The sequence below is a fragment of the Capra hircus genome, chromosome 4 (genome assembly GCF_001704415.2).
Source record: "Capra hircus breed San Clemente chromosome 4, ASM170441v1, whole genome shotgun sequence".
Taxonomy (NCBI): domain Eukaryota; kingdom Metazoa; phylum Chordata; class Mammalia; order Artiodactyla; family Bovidae; genus Capra; species Capra hircus.
In genome coordinates, this window is record NC_030811.1 from 49066368 (window position 1) to 49090464 (window position 24097).

The window sequence follows — 24097 nt, forward strand, 5'->3', positions numbered from 1 at the left end:
TGCTGGATCACGTTAGTTCTATTTTCAGTTTTTGAGCAAACCTCCATACTGTTTTCCATAGTGTTTATGCCAATTTATATTCCTGCCAACAACACAGGAAGAAAGGTTCCCTTTAGTCCACATCCTCTCTGACATTTGTTATTTGTAGAGTTTTTGGTAATAGCCATTCAGACCTTTTTGAGGTGATGCTTCATTCTGGGTTTGGTTTGCATTTCTAATAATTAGCAGTGTTGAGCATCTTTTCGTGTGCCTGTTTGCCATCCATATGCATATCTTATTTGGGAAAATATCTATTCAAGTCTTCTGTCCATTTTTTGTTGGATTTTTTCAATAATGGAGTCATATGAGCTGTGTGTATAGTTTGAATACTAACCACTTGTCAGGAGCATCATTTGCAAATATTTTCTCCCATTCCATTGGCTGCCTTTTTGTTTTGTTGATGGTTTCCTTTGTTGTACAAAAGGTTTTAAGTTTAATTGGGTCCCATTTGTATATGTTTATCTCTTTGGCCCTGGGGGACTGATCCAAGAAAATATTATGTTTTATTTCAGAGTATTTCACTTATGTTCCCCCAAAATTAGGTTTTCCATAAAGTCATCATTCCCTTAATAAACACAGCTGGGTGTCCATGTAAGTGGACTGGTGCCGTTCAAACCCATGTTGTTCAAGGGTCCAACTGTGACTCACTCTTCCATCTTATACTACCTTGGTTTTCTGTCACTGCAATAACTAATTACCACAGACTTAGCAGCTTACAACGCAAACTTACCATCTCATGTTGACTTTTGGACCTGCAGAACTAAGTCTCATGAACAAGTCTCATGAGGCTAAAGTGAAGTTGTCTCCCAGGCCCTGCCCTGGCTCTTGCCTGCAGGTCCAGAGGAAGATATGCATCCAGGCTCTTGCAGGTTGGTGGTGGTCCCCATTTCCATGCAGTTGTGGGATCGAAGTCCCCACTGCCTTGCTGGCTGGCTGACCAACTACTCTCTTGTCCTTGAACCAGCCTCCTCTATCCTCAGAGCCAGCAGCAGCTCGGAGTTCTTCACGTGCTTCATTTTTTCTGCATTTTCTTTAGCCAAATCCATCTCTCACTAACCCTTCTGGTTTCTTTAAGGGTCCACCCAGATAATCCAGGGTCATCTGTCCATCTCAAGGTCCAGTACCTTAAAAACACCCTTTTTGCCAGGTTCTAGGGATTTATTAGGTCATGAACACCTTTTATGGGCCATTTTTGGGCCACACCACAGTAACTAATCGTGTCAGCATTTCTTCTATCCCCATTTATGAAACAGAAGTAGTTGTGGAAATAGTTAAGGTGGCTGTTCTATTCTAGGAAATACTACTATATTTATTATCTGTTTTCTAGGTGTTCTGGGATACTAGGACTTGATTCCAAATCTAATTACTAAAAGAAGGATGGTTCTGAATCTCAAGCAGTAAATAAAGGCATATTTGAAGTTAATATTTAGTGGTGAGGATACCAGTTAGTTAGAAGAACCTATCTCACCCTCACTGGAGCCCAGCACTACCTCATCCACCACATCCCAGTGGGAACCTGCTGTAGCAGCATATCCCCACATCTTTTTCAATTGCTAATGTTTACAACACAGTCCAACAGGATTACTGGCCACTCTTAGGGCCAGGCCATTGTGGAAAGAGACTGACTCAGTTGCTGTCTAATGTAACTTGGACTTTCAGTACTTGCTTGGATGGCTTCTTTTCTTTCTGTCTTAAGTCTGTGTCTAGTTTTTAATGTTTGGAGGGTTTTTTTGTTATTTTTTTAACTCAGGATAATACATACAAAATTCTAACAGATGAACCACCCCATCCCATGCCCCCCGACCAATGCCTCTTGTCCCAACCTCTAAATCCTTTCCTCAAACCAGACCCTGTTGGGTTTCTTGTGACCTCTTAAATGAGATTTCCCAGGCATTGAGATACATGGATATCTTTTTCATGCAAGTAGATTCATATCACACATTCCACCTGCAGTATGTTCTTTATTCTCATTTTATTTCAGAAAAGCAGAAAAAACAGGTAGGTACAGTGCCACCATCTCAGCACAACTATTTTGACTTTTGCACGTTCCTTTCCAACTTGTGTATAAGGTGCTAATTTTTTTTATGTTGTTGCCACCACAGTTACAATTCTTTCTTTCTTACATATCTTAAATATTTGCATAATAGCTACATGATTTAGTCTGATTTTTAATAGAGGTGATGAAAGGGTTATTTTCTTCATTTCTTGCTTATTAACGTTCATTAAAATCTGAAGCACAAGAAAGGAATAAGTAGGTAATGTTGACAAAAAGCAGGTGCTGAGTAACCTAGCTTGTTCCAGCTGCTAGCCCTCCTCGCCACTGCCTCCTGCCCCTAAAGAAAATCGGATTCTAGCAGTAGGTCTCAGTGACTTTTTGCCGAGGGAAAGCAGAAGTGGCTTCAGGTCCCCAGTGGATATTAGCATTGGCATTAGAAGCACTCAGAAGACAGTTCAGGCTATTTATAGCAGGAGGATATGAAAACAGAACAAGAAAAATATACACAGTTCAAAGTTCCTTTGATACAATATGTAGCATTTTAGAAATTAAACATCCAACACGCATGCAAAATCAGCACACTGTTCTAGACATAGAATTGGTACATTGATCAAGCACAACAAAGTCAAATAAATAAAATGCATATATATACTAGACCCTAAGGAGAAGTGTGTCCTGCAGTTAGGTTATTTTTTTAGCAGAAGACTATGTTCTCTAGTGGCATTTACAGTTCATTTTTCAGTCACTGCATAGCATATAGCACATTCAAAATGTAGCCTTCTATGAAGAGAAATTGCCTCCCCACAGCATTCATAATTTAAAATGAATTTTTGGATCAAAGTGTCAGCCTCATCTATTTTTGTTTAACAGCAAGTGGGGAAAATAAAGTGATAGATGGACCTATTTTTTTTCCTGCAGAGAAAAGGTCTGAATACTCTGGCTTCAAATTCTCTATCCTCCTCCAGCTGGGGTGCTGGGGTCTATAATTCAGACACTGGGTTACCAACACAGGAGGGCCTCCCATGAAAAAACCCTGTACAGAGTACCTGGTAGCTGAATCCAGGGTGATTTGTAATGCAAAAAGCCACCACTTCTTAAACTATTAGATAAATTCATCTGCTTGATCATTCACCATGGTGACCTAAGCCCCAAAGGCAGTATTTGGTGATGCTGAAAAATGGCCAGCCTTAGCTGATAACACATAGAGGCAGATCTCAGATACTGCAGATTTTGTTCTAGACCACCACAGTAAAAGCAAACCACATAAATTTGTTGGTTTCTCAGTGCATATAAAACTTATTTTTATACTATCTTATAGTCTGTTAAGGTGTACAATAGCATTATGCCTAAACTATGTATATATACCTTAAAAATAACTTTATTGCTAAAAAATGTTAACATCATCAGAGCCTTCAGCAAGTCGAGCTGTAATCTTTTTGCAATAGCAGCATCAAAGATCACAGATCACGATGATACATATAATAATGAAAAAGTCTGAAATATTGGGAGAGTTACCACAATGTGACAGACACAAGTGAGCAAATGCTGTTGAGAAAATGGTGCGAATAGACTTGCTCAACACAGGGTTGTCACAGACCTTCAATCTGTTAAAAAAAAAAAATGCATTGTCTATGAAGTACAATAAAATGAGGTGTGCCTATACCTGTAATCCACACGTGACACTGTTACTATGCTCTGCCCAAAGCACAGAGTCCATTCAGGCTGATGTAAAGTATCAATGGTAAGACGTTAGGGTCCTCCCTGCTGGCAGCTTTCACAGATGATTGCATTCTCTCCAGGTTAATGTCAGTTGCGGCAAACAGACGCTGCACGATCCCAAACTTTTCTCTATCTTTCAGAGGAGCCAAAGCTGGGTCTTCAAGATCAGACACACCATCATGAGACAGAGCACGGAGCTAAAATGACACATGTAAACAAATTCACCAAAAAACATTATAGAAAGTCCACATCATCGGATAATAACACTAGCACTTCTAGCTAATTATGGGGAAAAAAACTAGTTAAGTTGTTTAAATTCTCCAAGTAGAACAGGAAAAACCCTTGAGCTGTTAACAGGATATATCTGGCTCAGGCAAGGACCTCAGGCCTGACTTTACCCACTTTGCCTGGAGTCATCTGTTGTTCAGTCGCTCAGTCGTGTCCGACTCTTTGCAGCCCCGTGGACTGCAGCACGCAAAGGCCTCTCTGTCCATCACCAACTCCCGGAGCTTGCTCAAACTCATGTCCATCGAGTTGGTGATGCCATCCAACCATCTCGTTCTCTGTCGTCCCCTTCTCCTCCTGCCTTCAGTCTTTCCCAGCATCAGGGTCTTTTCCAATGAGTCAGTTCCTTGCTTCAGGTGGCCAAAGTATTGGAGCTTCAGCATCAGTCCTTCCAATGAGTATTCAGGATTGATTTCCTTTAAGATTGACTGGTTTGATCTCCTTACTGTCCAAGTAGTCCTCTGACTGAACCCCTCCTCTCTGTATTCTACCTTCTACTGGATCCATTAACTCCAGTAGATTAGAAAGGTCAGAATGTAACTTTCTCATACACAGTGCATAAAGTTTGTTTTTTTACTTTAATTCAAGTATTAGAATTTCCTATGTATATTTGCATAAACTCCTCAAAGGTAGGTACCATAGTTTACTTACTGATGCTCTCTGTCTCAACCTCCCTCTTCCTTCCACCTGTGATATCCTTCCTCCAGAGTTCCCATAGAACTTTCCTTCTCATCTCTGAGTTGTCAGCTGAAATGCCACATAATGGGTCTTTCCTACCCCTCTCTCCATTGATTGACTCACTACTCCCACCTCCCAGTCACGATTACATTATCTTATTGTCTTCATATACTTACTGTATCTGACAGTATCTTCTTGCTATTCCCTGTTTGCTCTGTGTATTGAAACCTAAGTTGTCCAGAAGAACAGGGACCTTGTCCAGCATGCTCACCTTATACCCCACCTGGAACACAGACTCTCACTTCTTCAGAGAGGTCACATCAGATGCTGCTCTATTGCAACTGCTCAGAACATTGGAACCTTTGCTTTTAGGGTCTTGAGCAGTGCCTCTCATACATTTGTTTTTAGTCTGTAGTAATTACAATTTTGCCAGTAGATATGAATTTTATATCAAATTAGTAATGAGAGTAAAATTTTAAATGAAGTAAGCCTTATAAAGTATGCATGAATTTTAACTGAATCTGAAGGGAATCCAAAAGAATTCCAGACATGTCCTGAGCACTGACAGCCTTACTAAAAGAAATATGCAGCTCGCCCCAGTGGCTGAAGGATGGCACTCATTTGCATATAAACCTACTTGTGTGTCTGTTATCAAAACCAGCCTTACAAATCCATACACCTTGTAGATTCACTCAGTGTAACCAGAGGCTTCCCTTAGCATGTGGCCCAGAGAGTGGATCTGGGCCACTCTCATTGGTCTACTCTCATTTAAGCATGACCACATCTGGTGACATAAGAATGAGCTCCACTGGCGAAGGCTGAAGCCTGCCAGCAGCACAGTTCGCTGTGTCCTGGGTCTGGTGGAAAAGTGCCCAGCAAAACTCTGCCTGCCTCTCTGAACATCTGCCAACCCCAGGCACCCAGAGGCACTAGAGACTACAGTCACACCTGAAGGAGTGGAGGTGTGAAATTAACATTCTCTCTAGATGATTATAAACTCATCTTCTTACCATTTCTTTCACCAGTTTGCAAAGGTATGAGTGTATTTGACACTGTTCTTTCAAAAGCCTTTCAGAAAGCCTCTCAAACTTACTCTGGCCACCAGACAAGACAGGAATGCAGGTAGATTTTTGTACCTTGCTCTAAGTAAATCCCTATAAAAAATATAAGATACCCAAGTTCCCTCAGGAGGCAGGAGCCTTGCTGTCTTAAGAAATGTTATTACGATATCTAGGGGAGATTATAGGAAGACACTCAGGAAGGTCTTTAAAGAAAAATTATTTGTTTATATTCAGCAGCCCCACAAAAGTAAACAAATGACTCTCTGCTGTGCTAGAACTCCAAGTGCATCCTAAGAGCTACTCCTAGAACACCAGCAGCTGAATTCTGGTGGATGTGATGTGGGATCAAATCCTAGAGCAGACCTGCAGGGAAGATGACCACCAAGTGTGAGTTGGTTGGGAGAGGGAGTTAGCTAATGTGGTCTTGGTAGTATTTTCTTTTTGTATATACTTCCTGAATGCAGCTGATGGCTTTGTAAATACATGGTAAGGGCTGACTTAGGAAATACTAAATATTCAGTTTCTATGAAAGGGAGCTAAGCTATGAAATCAGAACTACTGTCATTGCAGATAATTAGATACTGATACATATCATTTCCATAACCGAACTGCACCATCAGCATTTACCCTCAGCTGGCTGCAGGACAATCTCATGCTGGCTCATTTTCAAGTAGTTCAGTTTTTGTGGTCAAAGTACAAGAACACAGCATTCCTCTGGGTGGTGAGGATCTGCTTTCAGTTGTGAATGACATCTAAACTGCTCCTTGGAATGATGCCTTGCTGCAGTTTCCACAGGTCTTTGCTACACAAAGATGCACCAAAGGCAGTAAACCACCATGCTGACAAGTTCCCAGGGCAGATGAGTAACAAACTGCAGGGTCCTATGTAGGCAGTCTACCCCACCACCTGCTTTACAGACCTGGCTGCAGAGCTCCAGGCTTTAGTTCTTTGGGTCTAAACAGCATGCTGGCATCAGCCCATAGGAACCAGGCCTCAAAATAAGTAACCAGGTATGCTTTGCTTGTCTGCCCCAGGCTGAGCAACACCTGCAGAAGCCACATTAGAGGAGCTGCCCCGGCCTATCGATGGTTCCTTCTGTTAATGACCCAATTTGTAATTTAAAAAGGAAAACTTAACCCTGACTTTCAGGGCTAAGCTCATCATTACTTAACTCTTACTCCTGCCATGACATTTCCCGAGGGCATGAAACTAAGGGTCCTCTTGAATACCTCCCTGTTGAATTCAATGCTGAATCAGACTGGTCCAGCCATAGAACTGGCATGGCAAATAATATGGTGGCAGGCCCCTTCCCTGCAACAAGCCTTGGCCAAAATTCTCTCCAAGAAATGCCGAAATCATGAGACCTGGAGTACAAGACAAGGTTCGAGTCCTAGCCCTGCTAGCAAGTTCTCCAGATAACTCCTTTCCCTCTGAGCTTTGGTCTTCCTGTGTGTGTGATGTAGGCAGGGTATAAAAGAATGTGAGGTTAGTGATAGCTGTTTTAACCTATTTTGAAGGGCTATTGTGGATGAGAAAGCCTAAGAAGTTTTATCAGCTGCTGGATATTCATCTCCCCCTCATTTCCCTGTTCCTACCCACCCCAGGTCCCCTAGGGGAGGGTTCTTACCAGGTGGTACAGCGGAGGGATAATCTGGAGCTTACAGCAAGTGCCCAGCAAAGCTGCTGCATTATCTGGCATTTCTGCAGGAGAAAAAGAGAATCAGTCACTGCCCAAAGAAAGCATACACGGAAGCAGAGCCAACCCCTGGGTTGTACCTAACTTGGATTTCCTCTGCCAGCCGGATATGCTCAGTTATTGTAGAATAAATGAACAAAGGGGGCTACAAAAGCTGCACAGTCTTTTACAGAATAGATGTAAGGACCAGGTAACCAGCTCTGTGTTCACTGGAGGATATTTCTTGCATGTAATTCTCCAATCAGAAAGAACTGTACAGACTCAGGGAAAAATGAGTCAGCACGGAAAGGTAGAAAGACCCTGGGATTTAGTGACAAAAAAGCTGTGTTTCACCCCACTAAATATTTGGGGAGTGATCTTTAGTATACCTCTCCTAGCATGTTTCCTCATTTGAGTACTATAGATGTGGGGTTTTTTTGTTTTTGTTTTTTCTTAGCCTATGTCAGACAACTAAATAAACTATAAAGGATTATACCTAGGTCACTAGTCATGTTGTTGGGGGAAATGTAGCCTGTTTCAACCTATTCTGAAGGGCTGGCAGAGCAGAGCTCCTGAGCCCAGGATTGTGCAGGACCCCCGGCCTGGCACTGGTGACTCTCAGGGTTGACATAGAGCTGAGCAAGCCTGGGGGCTGCACCTGAAGGGTCCTTCCCAGCCCCAGGAACAGGGAATCCAGATCAGTGTTATTCCAAACTGGTTTTAAATACCTCCCAGGATAGAACAGATGAGATTGCTAAAAGGACCCAATCCCTTGGGATACAACATTTGCGCTGAAAAGGCAAAAGAGAAGAGTCATCTGCTCCATCATCTGGCCCAGGGAACACTCCTGAACTCCTCCATCTCCTGCGTTAATTAGCAGCCTTATTTATAAAGGGCAGTGTGCTGCTTAGGCTGGAACCCAGCAGAGGACAATGAAACATGGCTTATTCCCAGGAGAGGAAGGCTGCTGGGTGGATGGGGCAGCCCTGAAGATACAATCCTACCCGTGAACCCCCTGCTAAGTCACTTCAGTCGTGTCCGACTCTGTGTGACCCCATAGACGGCAGCCCACCAGGCTCCCCTGTCCCTGGGATTCTCCAGGCAAGAACACTGGAGTGGGTTGCCGTTTCCTTCTCCAATGCATGAAAGTGAAAAGTGAAGTCGCTCAGTCGTGTCCGAATCTTCATGATCCCACGGACTGCAGCCCACCAGGCTCCTCCGTCCATGGGATTCTCCAGGCAAGAGTACTGGAGTGGGGTGCCATTGCCTTCTCCGAGTGAACCCCCTAAACTGCATTTAAAGCTTGTGTGTGCTTTCATCTCCAGAGAGTTTCCACCATTTTCAACAAATCCTCAAGGAGGCCCTGATTCCAAGTCAGGAAGATGAAGATGGTCAATACATGGAGCCTTGCCTTGTGGAAAGACCCCCACAGCTGTGAAGGGCAGGAACACAGTCACCTGGAACGTGAGGTCCTGGCTGAGCTACTGTCACGGTCATCTACCTGTTCATGTTTCCATCGCCTCACTTTTCAGGTGATTCCTGTAACCATCATCATCCCTTATTCCTGGAAATACTTTATTTCCGTGTTACTCAGTGGTCATTTCCTACCCTGAACCTGGCTGAGGACATAGGGATGAAGAAATAGCATCTGCTTTGCAGAGTTTGATTGAAGCAACTCAGCACTTAGGCCCTCGTGTCCAACTCTTTGCAACCCTGTGGACTGTAGCCTGCCAGGCTCCTCTGCCCATGGGATTCTCCAAGCAACAATACTGGAGTGGGTTGCCATACCCTTCTCCAGGGGATCTTTCTGACCCAAGGATTGAACCCACGTCTCTTGGGTCTCCCACACTGGCAGGTAGGTTCTTTATCACCAGCACCACGTGAGAAGCCTACCATCTGATTTTATGACTACTTCCCTTGATTAATCCCTTGAGGGTAGGGATGTTGATTTTTCTCCTACCTCAGCATCTGGCAGTGCCTGAAACACAGTAGAGGCTTCTTCAGTTGTTTCTGGAATTGAAATGACTTTTGATCTTTCATATTCTAAGTATTTAACAGATGAGACCTGGGAAGTTCATGCTAAGGTCACAGAATGGTGGAGAACGTGTTCCAGGAGACCAGCCAGATGCTGAGTGCTTTAAACAAGGACAAGGAGGCAGGTCCAAGACAGCACCATGGGAAGATCCAGAACTCACCACCTCCCACAAACAGACTGAATCTACAGCAGCACATTGAAGAAACCCAAACTGCCTGAGCGACTCCCTACACATCAGGTGAACTAGGAAGAAAACCCCACGACAGCAGGGAGGAGAGGCAGAGCACAATCTCCCTGTAAACTGCACTTCTGGTACCACGACCCACACACAGGAGGGAACTCAAAACCCGAGCTGCTCTCTGTGGTGGAGGGTCTGAACCCCACCCTTTATGCTCTATCTGCCTCATTCCAGGGTGCTGACATCTGCTGGAAAGGAACTTGTGATTTTTGTGACTGCCACCCAGATGGCATTTCCAGGTCACCAGGCTCTGGCTCGTGGGATTTACACTTGTGGTCTATATATATTTATATACTTTGAAAGCTGCTGCCTGAAGGTCTGGCCTCTAACCAGCCTGAATCTGGGTGCTGACTGAGCCCCTCTCTGAGACACTGACAGGTGTTGACAAACCCTCAACTCTTGGGAGCCACTAAAAATAAGCTGCTTGAACAATCACAGAGGTTTGAGAAACAACAGAGAGCTAGGGCAAGGTTGAACAATAAGGTTCTTTCTTACAAGAGACCACTCCCTCAAGACTGTGAGAGGTGACTGTTTTATGCGTGGAAACAAACACAGAAAATCAAGGAACATAAAGAAACAGAGAAAAATGTCCCAAACAGAACAAGATAAAAATCTCAAAAAAGGTCCTGAATGAAAAGTGATTTACCTACTAAAGGATTCAAAAAGCAGCTTTATGATCATAAAGTGGATTAACAAGCTTGGAAGAAGAATAGATGAACACTGTGAGAACTTCAACAAAGAAATGGAAAATATAGGAAAATACCAAATATTAAGTCACAGAAATGAAGAATTCAATACCTGAACCAAAACAGACACTAGAGGAAGTAGAAGACAAGATCACTGAACTCAAAAAACAAAGCAGTGGAATTCACCCAAACAGAGCAGCATCTTTTCGCGAACACGGCTTAAGAAACTATGCTACACCATCTAGCAAACCAACATTTGCACTATAGGGATACCAGAAGAAGACAAAAGGCGCTGAAAACTCTCCTAACGTGGGGAAGGCAAACACTCAGATCCAGGAGACCCAGGCCACATTAAAATGTCAAAACTTAAAGACAAGGAGAGAATCTTGAAAGCAGCAAGAGAAAAACAGTTACAAGGGAACCCCTCCACATGGCTATCAGCAGATTAGGTTTTTCAGTAGAAACTTTGCAACCTAGAAGGCAGTGGTATGATATAGTGAAAGTACTGAAAGAAAAAAAACACTTGCAACCAAGAATATTCTACCTGATAAAGCTGTCATTCAGAATTGAAGGGGAGAGAACTTTCCAGACAAGCAAAAACTGAAGGAATTCATCACTAGACCAACCTTGCAAGACAAGTTGAAGGAACCTGTTTAAGCTATAATGAAAGAGTACTAATTAGTAATAAGAAAACATATGAAAATAAATCTCACTGGTAAAGGTAAATATATAGTAAAATTCATAATAATCTAATGTTGTAAGGGTAAATTAATCACCTACAAAACTAGTATGAGGTTAAATGACAAAAGCAGTAAAAATATAATAATTTCTTAAGGGATATGCAAGATAAAAAGACACGATTTGTGACATCAAAACCATAAAATGGCAGGAGAGGAAAGTAAAAATGTAGAGCTTTAGGATGTGTTTAAACTTAGGTTGTTACCAACGTAGTATGTATAACAGTCTAAGTTGGCCTGTAATCCTCATGGTAACCACAAAAAAAAAATGAGAAAGGAATCTAAGCATATCACTACAGAAAATCAAGTCACAGAGGAGGAGAGCAAGAGAAGAAAGGAACAGAAAAACTGCCAAAGAGTCACTAAATAATTAACAAAATGGCAGTGAGTACATATCTGTCAGTAATCACTTTAAATGTAATTGTCTTTTGATTGGAGAATTTAGTACAGAGTTGCTGAATGGATAAATTTAAAAAAAAAACAAACCATTATACTGCCTGTGGGAGACTCATTTCAGATATGAGGACATACACAGACTGAAAACAAAAGGGAAGGAAAGATAGTCCATGCAAACCAAAAGAAAATTAGGGTTAATAGGCCATCTGTATATCATAAACAGACTTTAATGAGAGACAAAGAAGAGCACTACGCAATGATAAAGGGGTCAAGCCAACAGGAGGATATAACACTTCAACTGTTTACACATCTGGCATAGCATCACCTTTCGGCTCAGCGGTAAAGAATCTGCAGGTTCAATTCCTGGGTCAGGAAGATCCCCTGGAGAAATGGCACTCCACTCCAGTATTCTTGCCTGGAAAATCCCATGGACAGAGGAGCCTGGTGGGCTACAGCCCACGGGCTCACAAAATAGTCAAATGCAGCTGAGCACACACGCATGCATATGCGTAGGAGCACCTGAATACATAAGAAAACAGGCCTAAAAAGAGAAGTGGGCAGCAGTACAGTAATAGCAGGGGACTTTAATACTCCACTTTCATCAATGGCTAGATCATCCAGACAGAAAACCAGTAAGGAAAGAATGGCTCAAAAATACCTTTAGACAAATGGAAATACAGCACATCAGAATTTATGTGATGTAGCAAAGGCAGTTCTAAGAGGAGAGCTCACAGCAATAAATGGTACCTAAGGAAACAAGAAAAGTCTCAAACAACCTAACTTTATACCTCAGAAGGAACAAATGAAACCCAGAGTTAGTAGAGAGAAGGACATCACTAAGATCAGGGTGGAAATTAAAAACAGACTAATAGTTTTTTTTTTTAAATCAATGAAATGAATAGCTAGTTCTTTGAAAAGATAAATTAACAAACATTTGGCTAGATTTGCCAAGAAAAAGAGATGCCTCAAATAAAATCAGAAATGAAAGTGTAGATGTTACAACCGATTCCCCAGAAATACAAGAGATCATAAGAGAGTACTATGGACAACCTAGAAGAAATGAATAAACTCCTAAAAACATACCACTCGCCAGCACTGAATCAGAAAGAAATAGAAAATCTGAAAAGACTCATTTCCACTAGGTAGACTGAAATCAGTGTAATCAAAAACCTCCCAACATACAGAAGTCAAGGTAAATTGTGAAGGAAAGGCTTCTCAAAAGCCAGAGAACTCTGGCCTGTAGATCAGCTCCTGATAGAATGCCTGTTTTTAGACTCTCTTATATAAGATTAACATTGGGGGAAAGGTCTCTAGTGGAGTTCCACAGGGCTCTCATCTTATATCCAATCCCAGTCAAAACATTTACCCATGACATGGAATAAGATATAGAGCATACATTCATTGGCATATGGAGCTGGAAGAGGCATTTGCTCTCGTTATTCAAAAACTGAAGATTCCTGGGCTTTTGTCCCAGGGCGATGCTAAGGAGGAACTCTTGAAATGTATCAGGAATTAACGTCCACCTTGAAAAGTTGCAGGGACTAAGACTGGGCTAGTTTGTCAGCTCTTGCCTCTCTAAGAAGTAAAGTCCAGCTTCCGGGACTTCCCTGGTGGTCCAGTGGCTCAGACTCCAAACTCCCAATGCAGGGGACCCAGGTTAAATCCCTGGTCAGGGAACTAAGGATCTTATGCCTCAACTAAAGATCTTACATGCTGCAACAAAGACCCGGTGCAGACAGATTCCTCATACAGGAAGACCTCGTTCTGGTACCACAGACCCTCTGGCATGCTGCATTCCTCTGGGTGGGAGTTGGTACAGAAGTGTAGGGTGGGCTCCACAGCTCACTAGTAACTGGATGGCCAGGATGGGTGTGGAGCTTGTGAAGGTGCTGGTGCTTTTGCAGCCTCCCTGCCCTCATGGCCACGATGCTGCACTCAGGATAGGGCCATAAGTTTGCAAAGAGGAACGAGAGGATGAGAAGGACCAAAACACTGGGGAAGATAGCAGTTGCCAAATGATGCCTGGCAATGCTGAGTGGCAGTGGCTTTCAAGTGTGAATCACAGGCTGTCTGGGGAAGTGGTTTCCTGTCTGGGTGAGGGGGTGTGCCTGCAGACAGCCCTCCCTGGGAGAGGAAAGAAAGTCCTCTCCAAGAGAGTGGAGGAGGCTAGCAGCAAGTCCATGACTTCATGGCAGTCCTGTGAACTCTCCTGCTTATCTTCCCTGCACTGCTTGAAAAGGTGGGAACCTTATGTACCAAATCTCCCACACAGTAAGCAAAGCAATTTCAAGGCAAGCGCATTTCTTCCCTTTTTTTTTTTTTGATCCATACCTGCTAGCGCACTGACCAAGAAGTAGGCTGTAGAGAAGAGTTTCTGGTTGCGGACCACATACTCTGAGCCTGGACGCTCGCCCTGCACACTGCACCCCGCCAGCCGCAGGAAGGTCGTGAGGTTGTGCTGCTGTGACAGCTTCAGCTCCCCCAGAGCCACCAGTGAGGGAGACAGGCTGCTGACTATGTCATCACACTGTGGGATGAGGTGGGGGGCGGTGGTTGGGGAGAGAGAGAGATGTAGTAAAGCCAGAGGTGAAGCTGGGCACAACCCAGCCTCTGCCTTCAGGACATACAACCCTCACAGTGAGCTGGAGCATTCATACATGCTAATTTACTTCCGTCATGTCTAACTCTTTGCGACCCTATGGAGTATAGCCCACCAGGCTCCTCTGTTCATGGGATTCTCCAGGTAGTAATACTGGAGTTGGTTGCCAGGCCCTCCCCTCCAGGGGATCTTCCCAACCCAGGGCTCAAACCTGTGTCTCTTGTCTCCTGCATTGACAGGTGGCTTCCTTACCAGTGTCCCCAAATATAGGTCCACCCAGAGCTTCACAGTAAGACCCTATTTGAAGTTCTTGCAGATGTAGTTAAGGTAAATCGCAAGATCACCCTAGATTGGAGTGGACCCAAAATCCAGTGGTGGGTGTCCATTAAGAGACAGAAAAGGAGACTCAAGCAATGTGGCCACCAGCAAAGGGATGCCAGGAGCCCCCCAGAGCTGGAGCAGGCACACAAGGATTCTCTGCTAGAGTCTGTGGGAAGCAAAGCCCTGATGACACCTTGACTTTAGACTTGTGGCCTCCAGAACTGTAAGGAAATACATTGCCATTTGTGGTAACTTGTCACAGCAACACTAGGAAATTAATACACCCTTCTACTCTGCACCTCAGCTACCCTTCTACAGTTAGAAAACTAAGGGGGCTGGGACTAGGAACAAAAGAAGCTTTAAGATTAAAAGGAGGTGAAGAAATTTCAAACACAATTTTACCCCAGCTCAAGGTCTCTTATTGCAAGAGACCTAGCCCAGATTGAAGTGTCTCCAGTCTTACCACTTGTTCCAGGACCACCAGTAATTCTTCATCCAACAGGACCGCCTGGAGGACGTCATTCAGGGCTGTCTGTTGCTGCTTGGGCAACTCCATGAAGGGATGGAAATTCCTCTCTAAGAGCAGAGTGGCTGTGAACACACCAGAGCACACCAGGTCTCATGACTTACCCCAGAACTAGGGCCAGCAACTCAGGCTTTTCAGAGAGAACTGTCCTCTGTTCTTTCATAGACACTTCCAGCTGCACAGTCAATAGTAGAACTCAGAAATAAAGAGTGTTAAATACCACCCTGTGTGTTTTTCACTAACCAGACTATTGAAGAAAGGAAGAGGGAAGGAAAGGGAGGACAGGGAGACAGAAAAGAGGGAAGCCAAGTTTTGTCTCAGACTTTTTCCTGATGACTCATTAAACAGTAATTAAGTCTAATCAATTTCCTGAAAAAGTCATTTGCAATCATGATTAAATTATCAAGTCTAAATTACCAAATATCAGTGAAGACTTTTATAAAGCTTCAGAGCCACACAAATGCCAAAATGCATTATTTTTCATATCTTTCCAATACACTGCAGATTTTGTATCCTTTAACATGAAATGCATGCTTTGCAGTTTAGTTCAGTCGCTCAGTCGTGTCCAACTCTTTGCGACCCCATGAACCGCAGCACGCCAGGCCTCCCTGTCCATCACCAACTCCTGGAGTTCACCCAAACCCATGTCCAATGAGTCGGTGATGCCATCTAGCTATCTCATATTCTTTCGTCCCCTTCTCCTCCTGCCCTCAATCTTTCCCAGCATCAGGGTCTTTTCAAAGGAGTCAGCTCTCTGCATCAGGTGGCCAAAGTATTGGAGTTTCAACTTTAGTCCTTCCAATGAACACCCAGGACTGACTTCCTTTAGGATGGACTGGTTGGATCTCCTTGCAGTCCAAGGGACTCTTAAGAGTCTTCTCCAACACCACAGTTCAAAAGCATCAATTCCTCTGTGCTCAGCTTTCTTTATGGTCCAACTCTCACATCCATACATGACCACAGGAAAAACCATAGCCTTCACTAGACGGACCTTTGTTGGCAAAGTAACGTCTCTGCTTTTTAATATGCTGTCTAGGTTGGTCATAACTTTCCTTCCAAGGAGTAAGCATCTTTTAATTTCATGGCTGCAGTCACCATCTGCAGTGATTTTGGAGCCCAGAAAAATAAAAGTCTGCCACTGTTTCCCCATCCATTTGCATGAAGTGATGGGACCGGATGCCATGATCTTGGTTTTCTGAATGTTGAGCTTTAAGCCAACTTTTTCACTCTCCTTTTTTACTTTCATCAAGAGACTCTTTAGTTCTTCAGTTTCTACCATAAGGGTGGTATCATCTGCATATCTGAGGTTATTGATATTTCTGGCAATCTTGATTCCAGCTTTTGCTTCTTCCAGCCCAGCCTTTCTCATGATGTACTCTGCTTTTCAAGGGGCTGGCATAATTTTCATTACGCAAACACAAGATAGCCACTTTCCCCATTCTTCTTTACCTGTCCTGGAGAATGGGTTAGAACCCCAGCTGGATCACTCAACACCCTCTTCAGGATGACTGAGCCTCTCCCCTTAGAAACTTCCTTTTTTAGACAGTCAGAAGCTTCTAGTAACTTAAGCCCAGTGGGAATTTGAAAACAAGATTTGATAACCCAAAGCTTCCATATACAGGGATGGATAGCAATATATAAATGCACCACTTCTGCTGATGTCAAATTCCAACAACAGTTATACTGAGAAACTGCCCTATAACCTAATTTGGTCCGCCCCGGCCTGGATAGAAATGCTGTCCTGGCTGCTCTAGAGTTTAAGGGCACAGAAGCAGGCCCCCACCCTATTCCCACCTAAACCACCCAGCCTCCTTACTTCCCCCCAGGCTGGCAGGGTAGACTAATGGGAAAGGAAATTATAAGAAAGCTTATCCTGTCTTGTCACTTCCCTGCAGTGCATGCAGTTAAGGCTGCAGTGGTTCTAATCATAAGTGGCAGCTGAAAATCACACCCAAATATCAGGAGGAGGCCTGCAGCCCTGGCATTAGATAGGAAAGCCTTAACAGTGGGCCTTCACTGCCAATTCCGTCAATACTGACATTTTTGCTACAGAAACAAAAGCATCTATCTTCTGGTTTGGGACTCGCTGAAGCCCCATTGATGAGTCTCTCTTCTACCCTCCAAGCCAGAGATTCTGAGCTGCTCCTAGCTGTCTTCAGTAAAGTGGAAGTGAAAGTCGCTGTTACTTAATTATTCATTTCTCTTTTTCCTTCCCCATCTCCTTTTCTACCATATACTGTACTCCTACTAATTCCCACCCTACTCCCCCACAAAAACTTTTTAAAACACAAAGTGCTGTGGAGAGCAAAGAACTGCTGCAGGCACATCACACGTCCTGCCCTCCTCGTCGCTGGATGCCTCGGCAACATACGGCTTCATGCCACGCGGATATGGGCCTCCAAGAGAGCATTTTATTTTGCAGTGCTGACAAAGCATTGCTTATCTTGGCGATGAAGCCTGGAATAAATGAAACAGATGCAAAACTTGGGTTCTTTCTCCTCGCTGCTGACTAGCTCTTCTTGGTAGTCAGTAAGACTGCCATGGTTCAAATGAAAGAAAATACTAGGCCCCTGACTCCTGCCCTCCTCAGCTTCCCACCGCTTCCTTAAAACAGACCATCCAAGACCAGAGGTTCCCTAACATCTGACCAAGGTGGGTCCTGCTGAGAACCAGAACTGACTCAAGCACCATCTTCTCTGTTCTCAGATGTTCTCCATGAATCTCTGGGGAATCAGCCCTCTTGAAGGGCACACCACTTCTAGGGGCAGAGCGGTCAACTGCCCATCACCTCACCATGCCCCATCCTGTGACAGTACCTTGTTTTAAAACACTCAGTGGCTTATCCTGGGCAGACAGCCCTTGCCCGGCATCCGGCATGTCCCAGAACGCAAACTCTCGGAAGGGCAGGGGGTGCAGCAAGACAGAGTTGCTTCTCGTTTCCTGCTGAAAGCCACCATGCTTCCCTTGTAGGAGGCAGAATTCTGTAATGGAGGAGAAAAGGACAAGCCAGGCAGAAGGGTCAGCCTCACTGACACATCCCAATCCCAGCTTTACCTAAGTCAAGAGGGCAGGGAGGCACATCCATCCTCTTCCCCATAAACCCACTTCGTACATGTTAAGCTGTTTGACCAAAGTTCAGCCACTTCCTACAAATGCCAGAGAAATGGTCATTCCCAACATAAGGCTCTCTGAACAGGCAGGAAGCAATCTTCCAATTATCAAAAGTATTTCCTTAGCCTGAGTGGAACAAACCAACTCCAACAAACAACCCATGATATATAAGTGAGGAAATTTGAATTTGATTGATAAATCTGATCTGACTGAACGGATATTACAGAATTATTGACAATATATTTAGGTGCACAAGTGATTACATGGCTCCTCGAGAGTCAATTTTTCTTCATTAACAAGTAGTAAAGTTTTTACTGCAATTATATGAATGAAACTTATATAGAGTGAGAAAATCCAGACACAAAAGAATATATTCTACATGAATCCATATGAAGGAAAATTAGTCCTTTTAAAAGCCTTATCTTTTAGGGATGTTTCCATATTTATAAACAAAAATATATAATGCCTATGATTTGCTTCAAAACAATTTGAGTAGGGATGCAGGGAGGTGGGGAACTTATAGATGAAACATGAATTGTCCAAGTTAATGAAGCTGGATGGTAGTAGGTACCTAGGGTTCATTATATTATTATCTGTACTTCTGAACATGTGTGTAATTTCCCAAAATAAAAAGTTTTTTAAAATAATAGAAATGCTCCTTAAATACTTTCACATTTGAGAGCCCAACTAGGGTAGCTAAGTTGTAGGTAAAATGCAATGGTGTGTTCTTGCTAAGCAAAAACTGTGTGTGAACTTAAGAATGAGGATTCTCTTTCTGACCCACCTGTTAAGAGTAATGAAAATTAAAAACAACAAATGAGACCCAATTAATCTTAAAAGCTTTTGCACAGCGAAGAAAATCATAAACAAAATGAAAAGACAACCCTCAGAATGGGAGAAAATATTTGCAAATGAAGTCACCAACAAAGAATCTCCAAAACACAGACAGCTCAACGCAGCTCAGTAACAACAACAAAATGACCCAATCAAAAAATAGGCAGGAGATCTAAATAGACATTTGTCCAAAGAAGACATACAGATGGCCAGTAGGCAAGTGAGAGATGGTCACCGTCACTGATTATTAGAGATGCAAATCAAAACTATAATGAGACATCACCTCACACTGGTCCGAGTAGTCATCATCAAAAAATCTACAAATAATAAACGCACAGGAGTGTGTGGAGAAAAGGGAACCCTTCTACACTGTTGGTGGAAATGTAAATTGGTACAACCATTATGGAAATTCCTTAAAAAAGTAAAAATAAAACTACCATAAGATCAAGCAGTCCCACTCCCGGCCACATAGCAAGAGAAAACCATAATTTGAGTAGATAGAGGCACCCTCACACTATCTACAATAGTCAAGACATGGAAGCAACCTAAATGTCCATCAGCTGAGGAACAGAGAAAGACGTAGTACATATGCACAACGGAGTATTTCTCAGGCGTTAACAATAAAATAATGCCGTTTGCAGCGGCATGAATGGACCTAGAGACTGTCATACTGAGCGAAGTCAGAGAAAGAGAAATACTGACAAGTCAAGTCAGAGAAAGACATATATGATAATTTGCTTATATGTAAAATCTTTTAAAATGGTACAAATGAACTTATTTACAAAATATAAATAGAGTTACAGATTCAGAAAATTTTATGGTTAACGGGAGAAAACGGTGGGAGGGGATAAACTGGAAGATTGGGATCGGCATATGGTAATTACTATATATAAAACAGGTAACTAACAAGAACCCACTCTATATCACAGGTAACTCTACTCAATACTCTGTCATGACATATATGGGAAAGGAATCTAAAAAAAGAATGGATTTATGTATAATTGAATCACTTTGTTGTACACCTGTAACTTAACATGGTAAATCAACTACACTCAAATAAAAATTTAAAATGAATACATATATACACATAAACAGAGGAAAAATGTTTTTAAAAAAATCATATTCTCAGGGAGTGCAGGTCTCAGTAGATCATGGATGGGAGCAGGAATCTGCTTATTAGAAAGCACCTGAAGCTAACACAACATTGTAGACCAACTGTACTTCAATAAAACATTTTAAAAATGCACATTCTTTTCATGCTTCTATTTAATAATCTGTGTACAGGCTATGGAATGAGAATGTGGCTGAGCCTAGTACTTGCATGGCATGTAGAAAGTGTGAGTATTAACACATTTTGAACTGGTGTGGGCACTAATGACATCCATAAGACAGGATAGTCGTCAAATGACAAATGAAACGAGCTTTCACTTACTCACTCAACCTACCCACACTCCTGGGCATCCAGGATGCCCCCGGCTCACTCCACCCTCTACACCAGGCACCAAGGTGGGCAAGTGTGAACTGACCCCCAGGTCATGCTCTCCAAGAACAAGGACCACAACCATTAACACAGCCTCAAATGCTGCCCAGAGCCCTGTGGGCCCAGCTGTATTTGGGGAGTCCACAGCCCCAGCAGTGCTCTTCCTTTACATGCGCACAGCTCCTTTGAGGGCAGTACCAACTCCTTCACTCGGCAGCATCGCACATGCTGCACGGAGCCAGAGATTCAAAAGGACTACAACCGAGGCTTTGACAGTGAGTGAGATACAAGTGGGAAAGGTGGAGGGGGTCACTGAAGCCAGACTGGCAGGTGCCGAGAAAGAACCAGTGGATGGAGAAAGAACTTCTTGCATGAAGCGGTGACTAAGTAGCCCCCTGAAGCCTGGTAGGAAGTAGCTGGGCCAAGAAGAAGGGAGCACTCTCCAAACAAAGGCTCACAATAAGCAAGAGTGGAGAGTTCCGAGACGGTAGGTTAACTCTGGAGGCGCTGGAGAGGAGCGGGAAGGCTGGATACAACGTGGCTAGGAGTGCAGACTTTAGCTGCGGACAGAGCGCCTCAGAAGGGCATTCAAGCAGGTGAGTGAAATGACCAAACATATATTTTTAAATAATCACATTAGCTACACTGCTAAAATGGGGAAGATTCGAAGCAGAGGAGCCAGATAAAAACCTGTGATGGGAACAGGGCAGGGGATGTTGATACCAGCCTCTGGACCTGCAGAGAAGTGCACAGACCCAGTAGGGTGGAAAGCACAGGTTCTCGTCCACATGTGCCCAGTAAATTCATGCTGACATTGCTATATTTAAAATGCATACCCAACAAGGACCTACTATATAGCACAGAGAACTCTGCTCAACATTATGTGGCAGGCTGGGTGGGAAGAAAGTTTGGGGGAGAATGGATACATACACGTGTATGTCTGTGTCCCTTTGCTGTCCACCTGAAACTTTATCACGACATTGTTAATTGGCTATACCCTAATACAAGATAAAAAGTTTTTTTAAAAAATAGTTCATGCTGAAAGGACACTGGTAAATGCTTAATTCTACAAAGCAAAGACTAAAATTCAAGACAAGAACATGATGTTTCTGATTGGCCACATAAGAGGGGAGCTGTTGCCAAAGAGAGGGGTCATGGCTGAAGTAACCCCTTGGCAAAGACGGGCCCACTGATGCCTCCCCCAGAGGACACAGAGGGAGTAACCTCCTGGCAAAGTTTCAAAAGACAGGAGGGTTGTCAAATGTACTCACACCCTGAAGGTGGGAGGAGAGATCAGACAGCCTCTTTAAGGTCAGAGCAGCGCCTGCAGGGCTGTTTATGAAACCAGATTAGAATGTTGTGCAGGAAGAGCAACAAAAAACACAGATGGGAAAAATAAGCAGAACTGGCTTAAAAATCAGTGAGTGGCACAGAACAAGAGCCTGACCAACTCGCTGCACAGGCAGGGCAGGCGGCGGGAGAAGGCTGGGGTATAAGAAGTGAGCCTGAGGAACCCTGAGAACTCCCCACGGCACCTCTGCTCAGCAGCACAAAGAGGAGTTTATTTTCAAGACAGAGGAAGCAAGCCAAGATGAAAGGCTTGAAAATGGAAATGCAAACAGGAGAGCTTCCCCAGGCAAACTGTCTTTCCAACCCCATCTGAGAAAAGAAAAACCCCCTGTCGGGTGGCCACCAACAGGACAGAGCATGGACACCTCCTCAGAGGAACAGGGAGGGGCTCCTGAGGGTCCCCAAACCAAAGGGTTCTCAGAACCCTCATGGGCATCCTCCATGAAGGCCAAGCTTCCAAAAGGCCTGACAAAAGTGGCACCCCCACCACCAGTCCATCTGCAAGGGATAACCAAGGCCTCAGTGGCCAGGGCTGGAGTCACACAAGCCCCTGTGGGCCCCTGTGGTGACATGGCATATCACACGCTGGTAATAAAAGCTGAAAAGTGAAAGTGAAAGCCACTCAGTCCTGTCCAACTCTTTGCCGCTGGATGCCGTAGACTATACAGTCCATGGAATTCTCCAGGCCAGAATTCTGGAGTGGGTAGTCTTTCCCTTCTCCAGGGGATCTTCCCAACTCAGGGATTGAACCCAGGTCTCCCACACTGCACGCAGATTCTTTACCAGCTGAGCCACAAGGGAAGCCCAAGAATACTGGGGTGGGTAGCCTATCTCTTCTCCAGCGAATCTTCCCCACCCAAGAATCGAACCGGGGTCTCCTGCATTGCAGGCGGATTCTTTACCGACTGAGCTAAGAGGGAAGCCCTATAAGAAAAGCCGAAGGGAGAACTTAATCTAATGAGGCAGTGTGTTCAGTGGACAGAGTCCTTCAAACAGAAAGAACAGAATAATAATCATGTCTGGGATGACACAGACATGGACCTACACTGGAACCATGGACCTAAAGGATGTCGATCACAGTTCTTGGTATTCCTGGTACCCCGTGCATCCCTGACCAACCCCTGGACCAGCTTCCTACAACTGGCAGCCTCACTTTTCGTCACCCCCCTGAAACACAGAATGCTCCGTGTGTGAAAGAGGGAGGCTCAGTGACAGTGCCCCATGCGCCTCACATGCCCACTTGTCTACCGTCCCATCAGGACAGTCAGCGATCTGAGAGCCCGTGGAAGCTGAACCGTGATTCCTCAAGTGGCCGAGTGAGGGCTGAAGCCTGAGTCCCGGCAGAACCCCTCATCCCTGGCCTGGTCCCCCCACCGGACAGAAAACAATCGGGGGAGGGCAGGAGGCAGCCGTGGATGTGCACGGCCCGTCCGAGCACACCCTCACTGCGCTCTCACCATGGAAAACTGACAGTGCACGAGGATGGCGAGAGTCGTGCAGAGAGGCTCCAGACAGACACTGAGCAGCCATGGCCGCCCCCGTCACCTCCACCCTCACACTCACGCCGCGCTCCCCACCATGTCTGAAGCAAGCCACAGTTTCTTTTCACCTGTGAGGAGGTCACTGTAAATCTCTAAAAACTAAGACGACGCTTCATAAACAAAGCTACAATAATATGACCATACCTTAAAAAGTTAATTATTTATGATGTTACATATATTCACTTCTGTCCTCAAGAAGCAGTCAGTTTTCTTGGGCTCCCACAACCTCTTGAAAAGAGTGTTAAGGGAAGAGCCCTGAGCACCTAAGAGCATTAGTCACACCAGCTACTAAAGCCTTATTTTCTTCAAGTGACACAGTGAACTTCCAGCTTTGAACACACTGGTGATCAGACAGAAAGGTCAAATACAGCTTTTGGGGCTTCATGCTGGAGGAAGGGAGGTAAGATAATTAGGATGATGACAGTATTATAATAGCTAAGGTGAGTACTTAATAAGCCACCAATGTTCCAGGCACTTCACGCACCTCATCTAACTCGCTCTTCACGGCAGCCCTGTGGGGAATGTCTTTCCCCTCCCAGACATAGGAAGCCGAAGCTCATCAGGCTTCAGCTAGCTGCCTGAGACCTCACAGGACCCCATGGCACTCGGGCTGATGGCCCAGTCTACTCCAACACAGAGCTCACGTTCTTCCCTCTGTGCCCTGTACGTGAAACACACGCCCCATGTGGACATCCTGCACCAATACCCTCCGACCACGCCCTGCCATCTCACTTGCCGTAGGACATCCCCCGACTCTTCTGATAGCTCTTTCCTCTCATCCCCAGAGCAG

The 24097-nt window shown here is 44.2% G+C and overlaps 1 protein-coding gene across 1 annotated transcript in view; it reads right to left on the reverse strand.

Moving 5' to 3' along the window:
- The window catches only part of DFNA5 (DFNA5, deafness associated tumor suppressor), a 79631-nt gene continuing 56963 nt past the window's right edge, over positions 1430–24097 (reverse strand). Inside the window, exons 6-10 of the mRNA XM_018047072.1 lie at positions 17808–17972; positions 14929–15056; positions 13877–14072; positions 7406–7479; positions 1430–3951 (exon numbers count right to left, since the gene is read on the reverse strand). Of these exons, the coding sequence (XP_017902561.1) occupies positions 3724–3951; positions 7406–7479; positions 13877–14072; positions 14929–15056; positions 17808–17972 (791 nt within the window). The 3' untranslated portion in view covers positions 1430–3723. The remainder of the gene's footprint in view (positions 3952–7405; positions 7480–13876; positions 14073–14928; positions 15057–17807; positions 17973–24097) is intronic.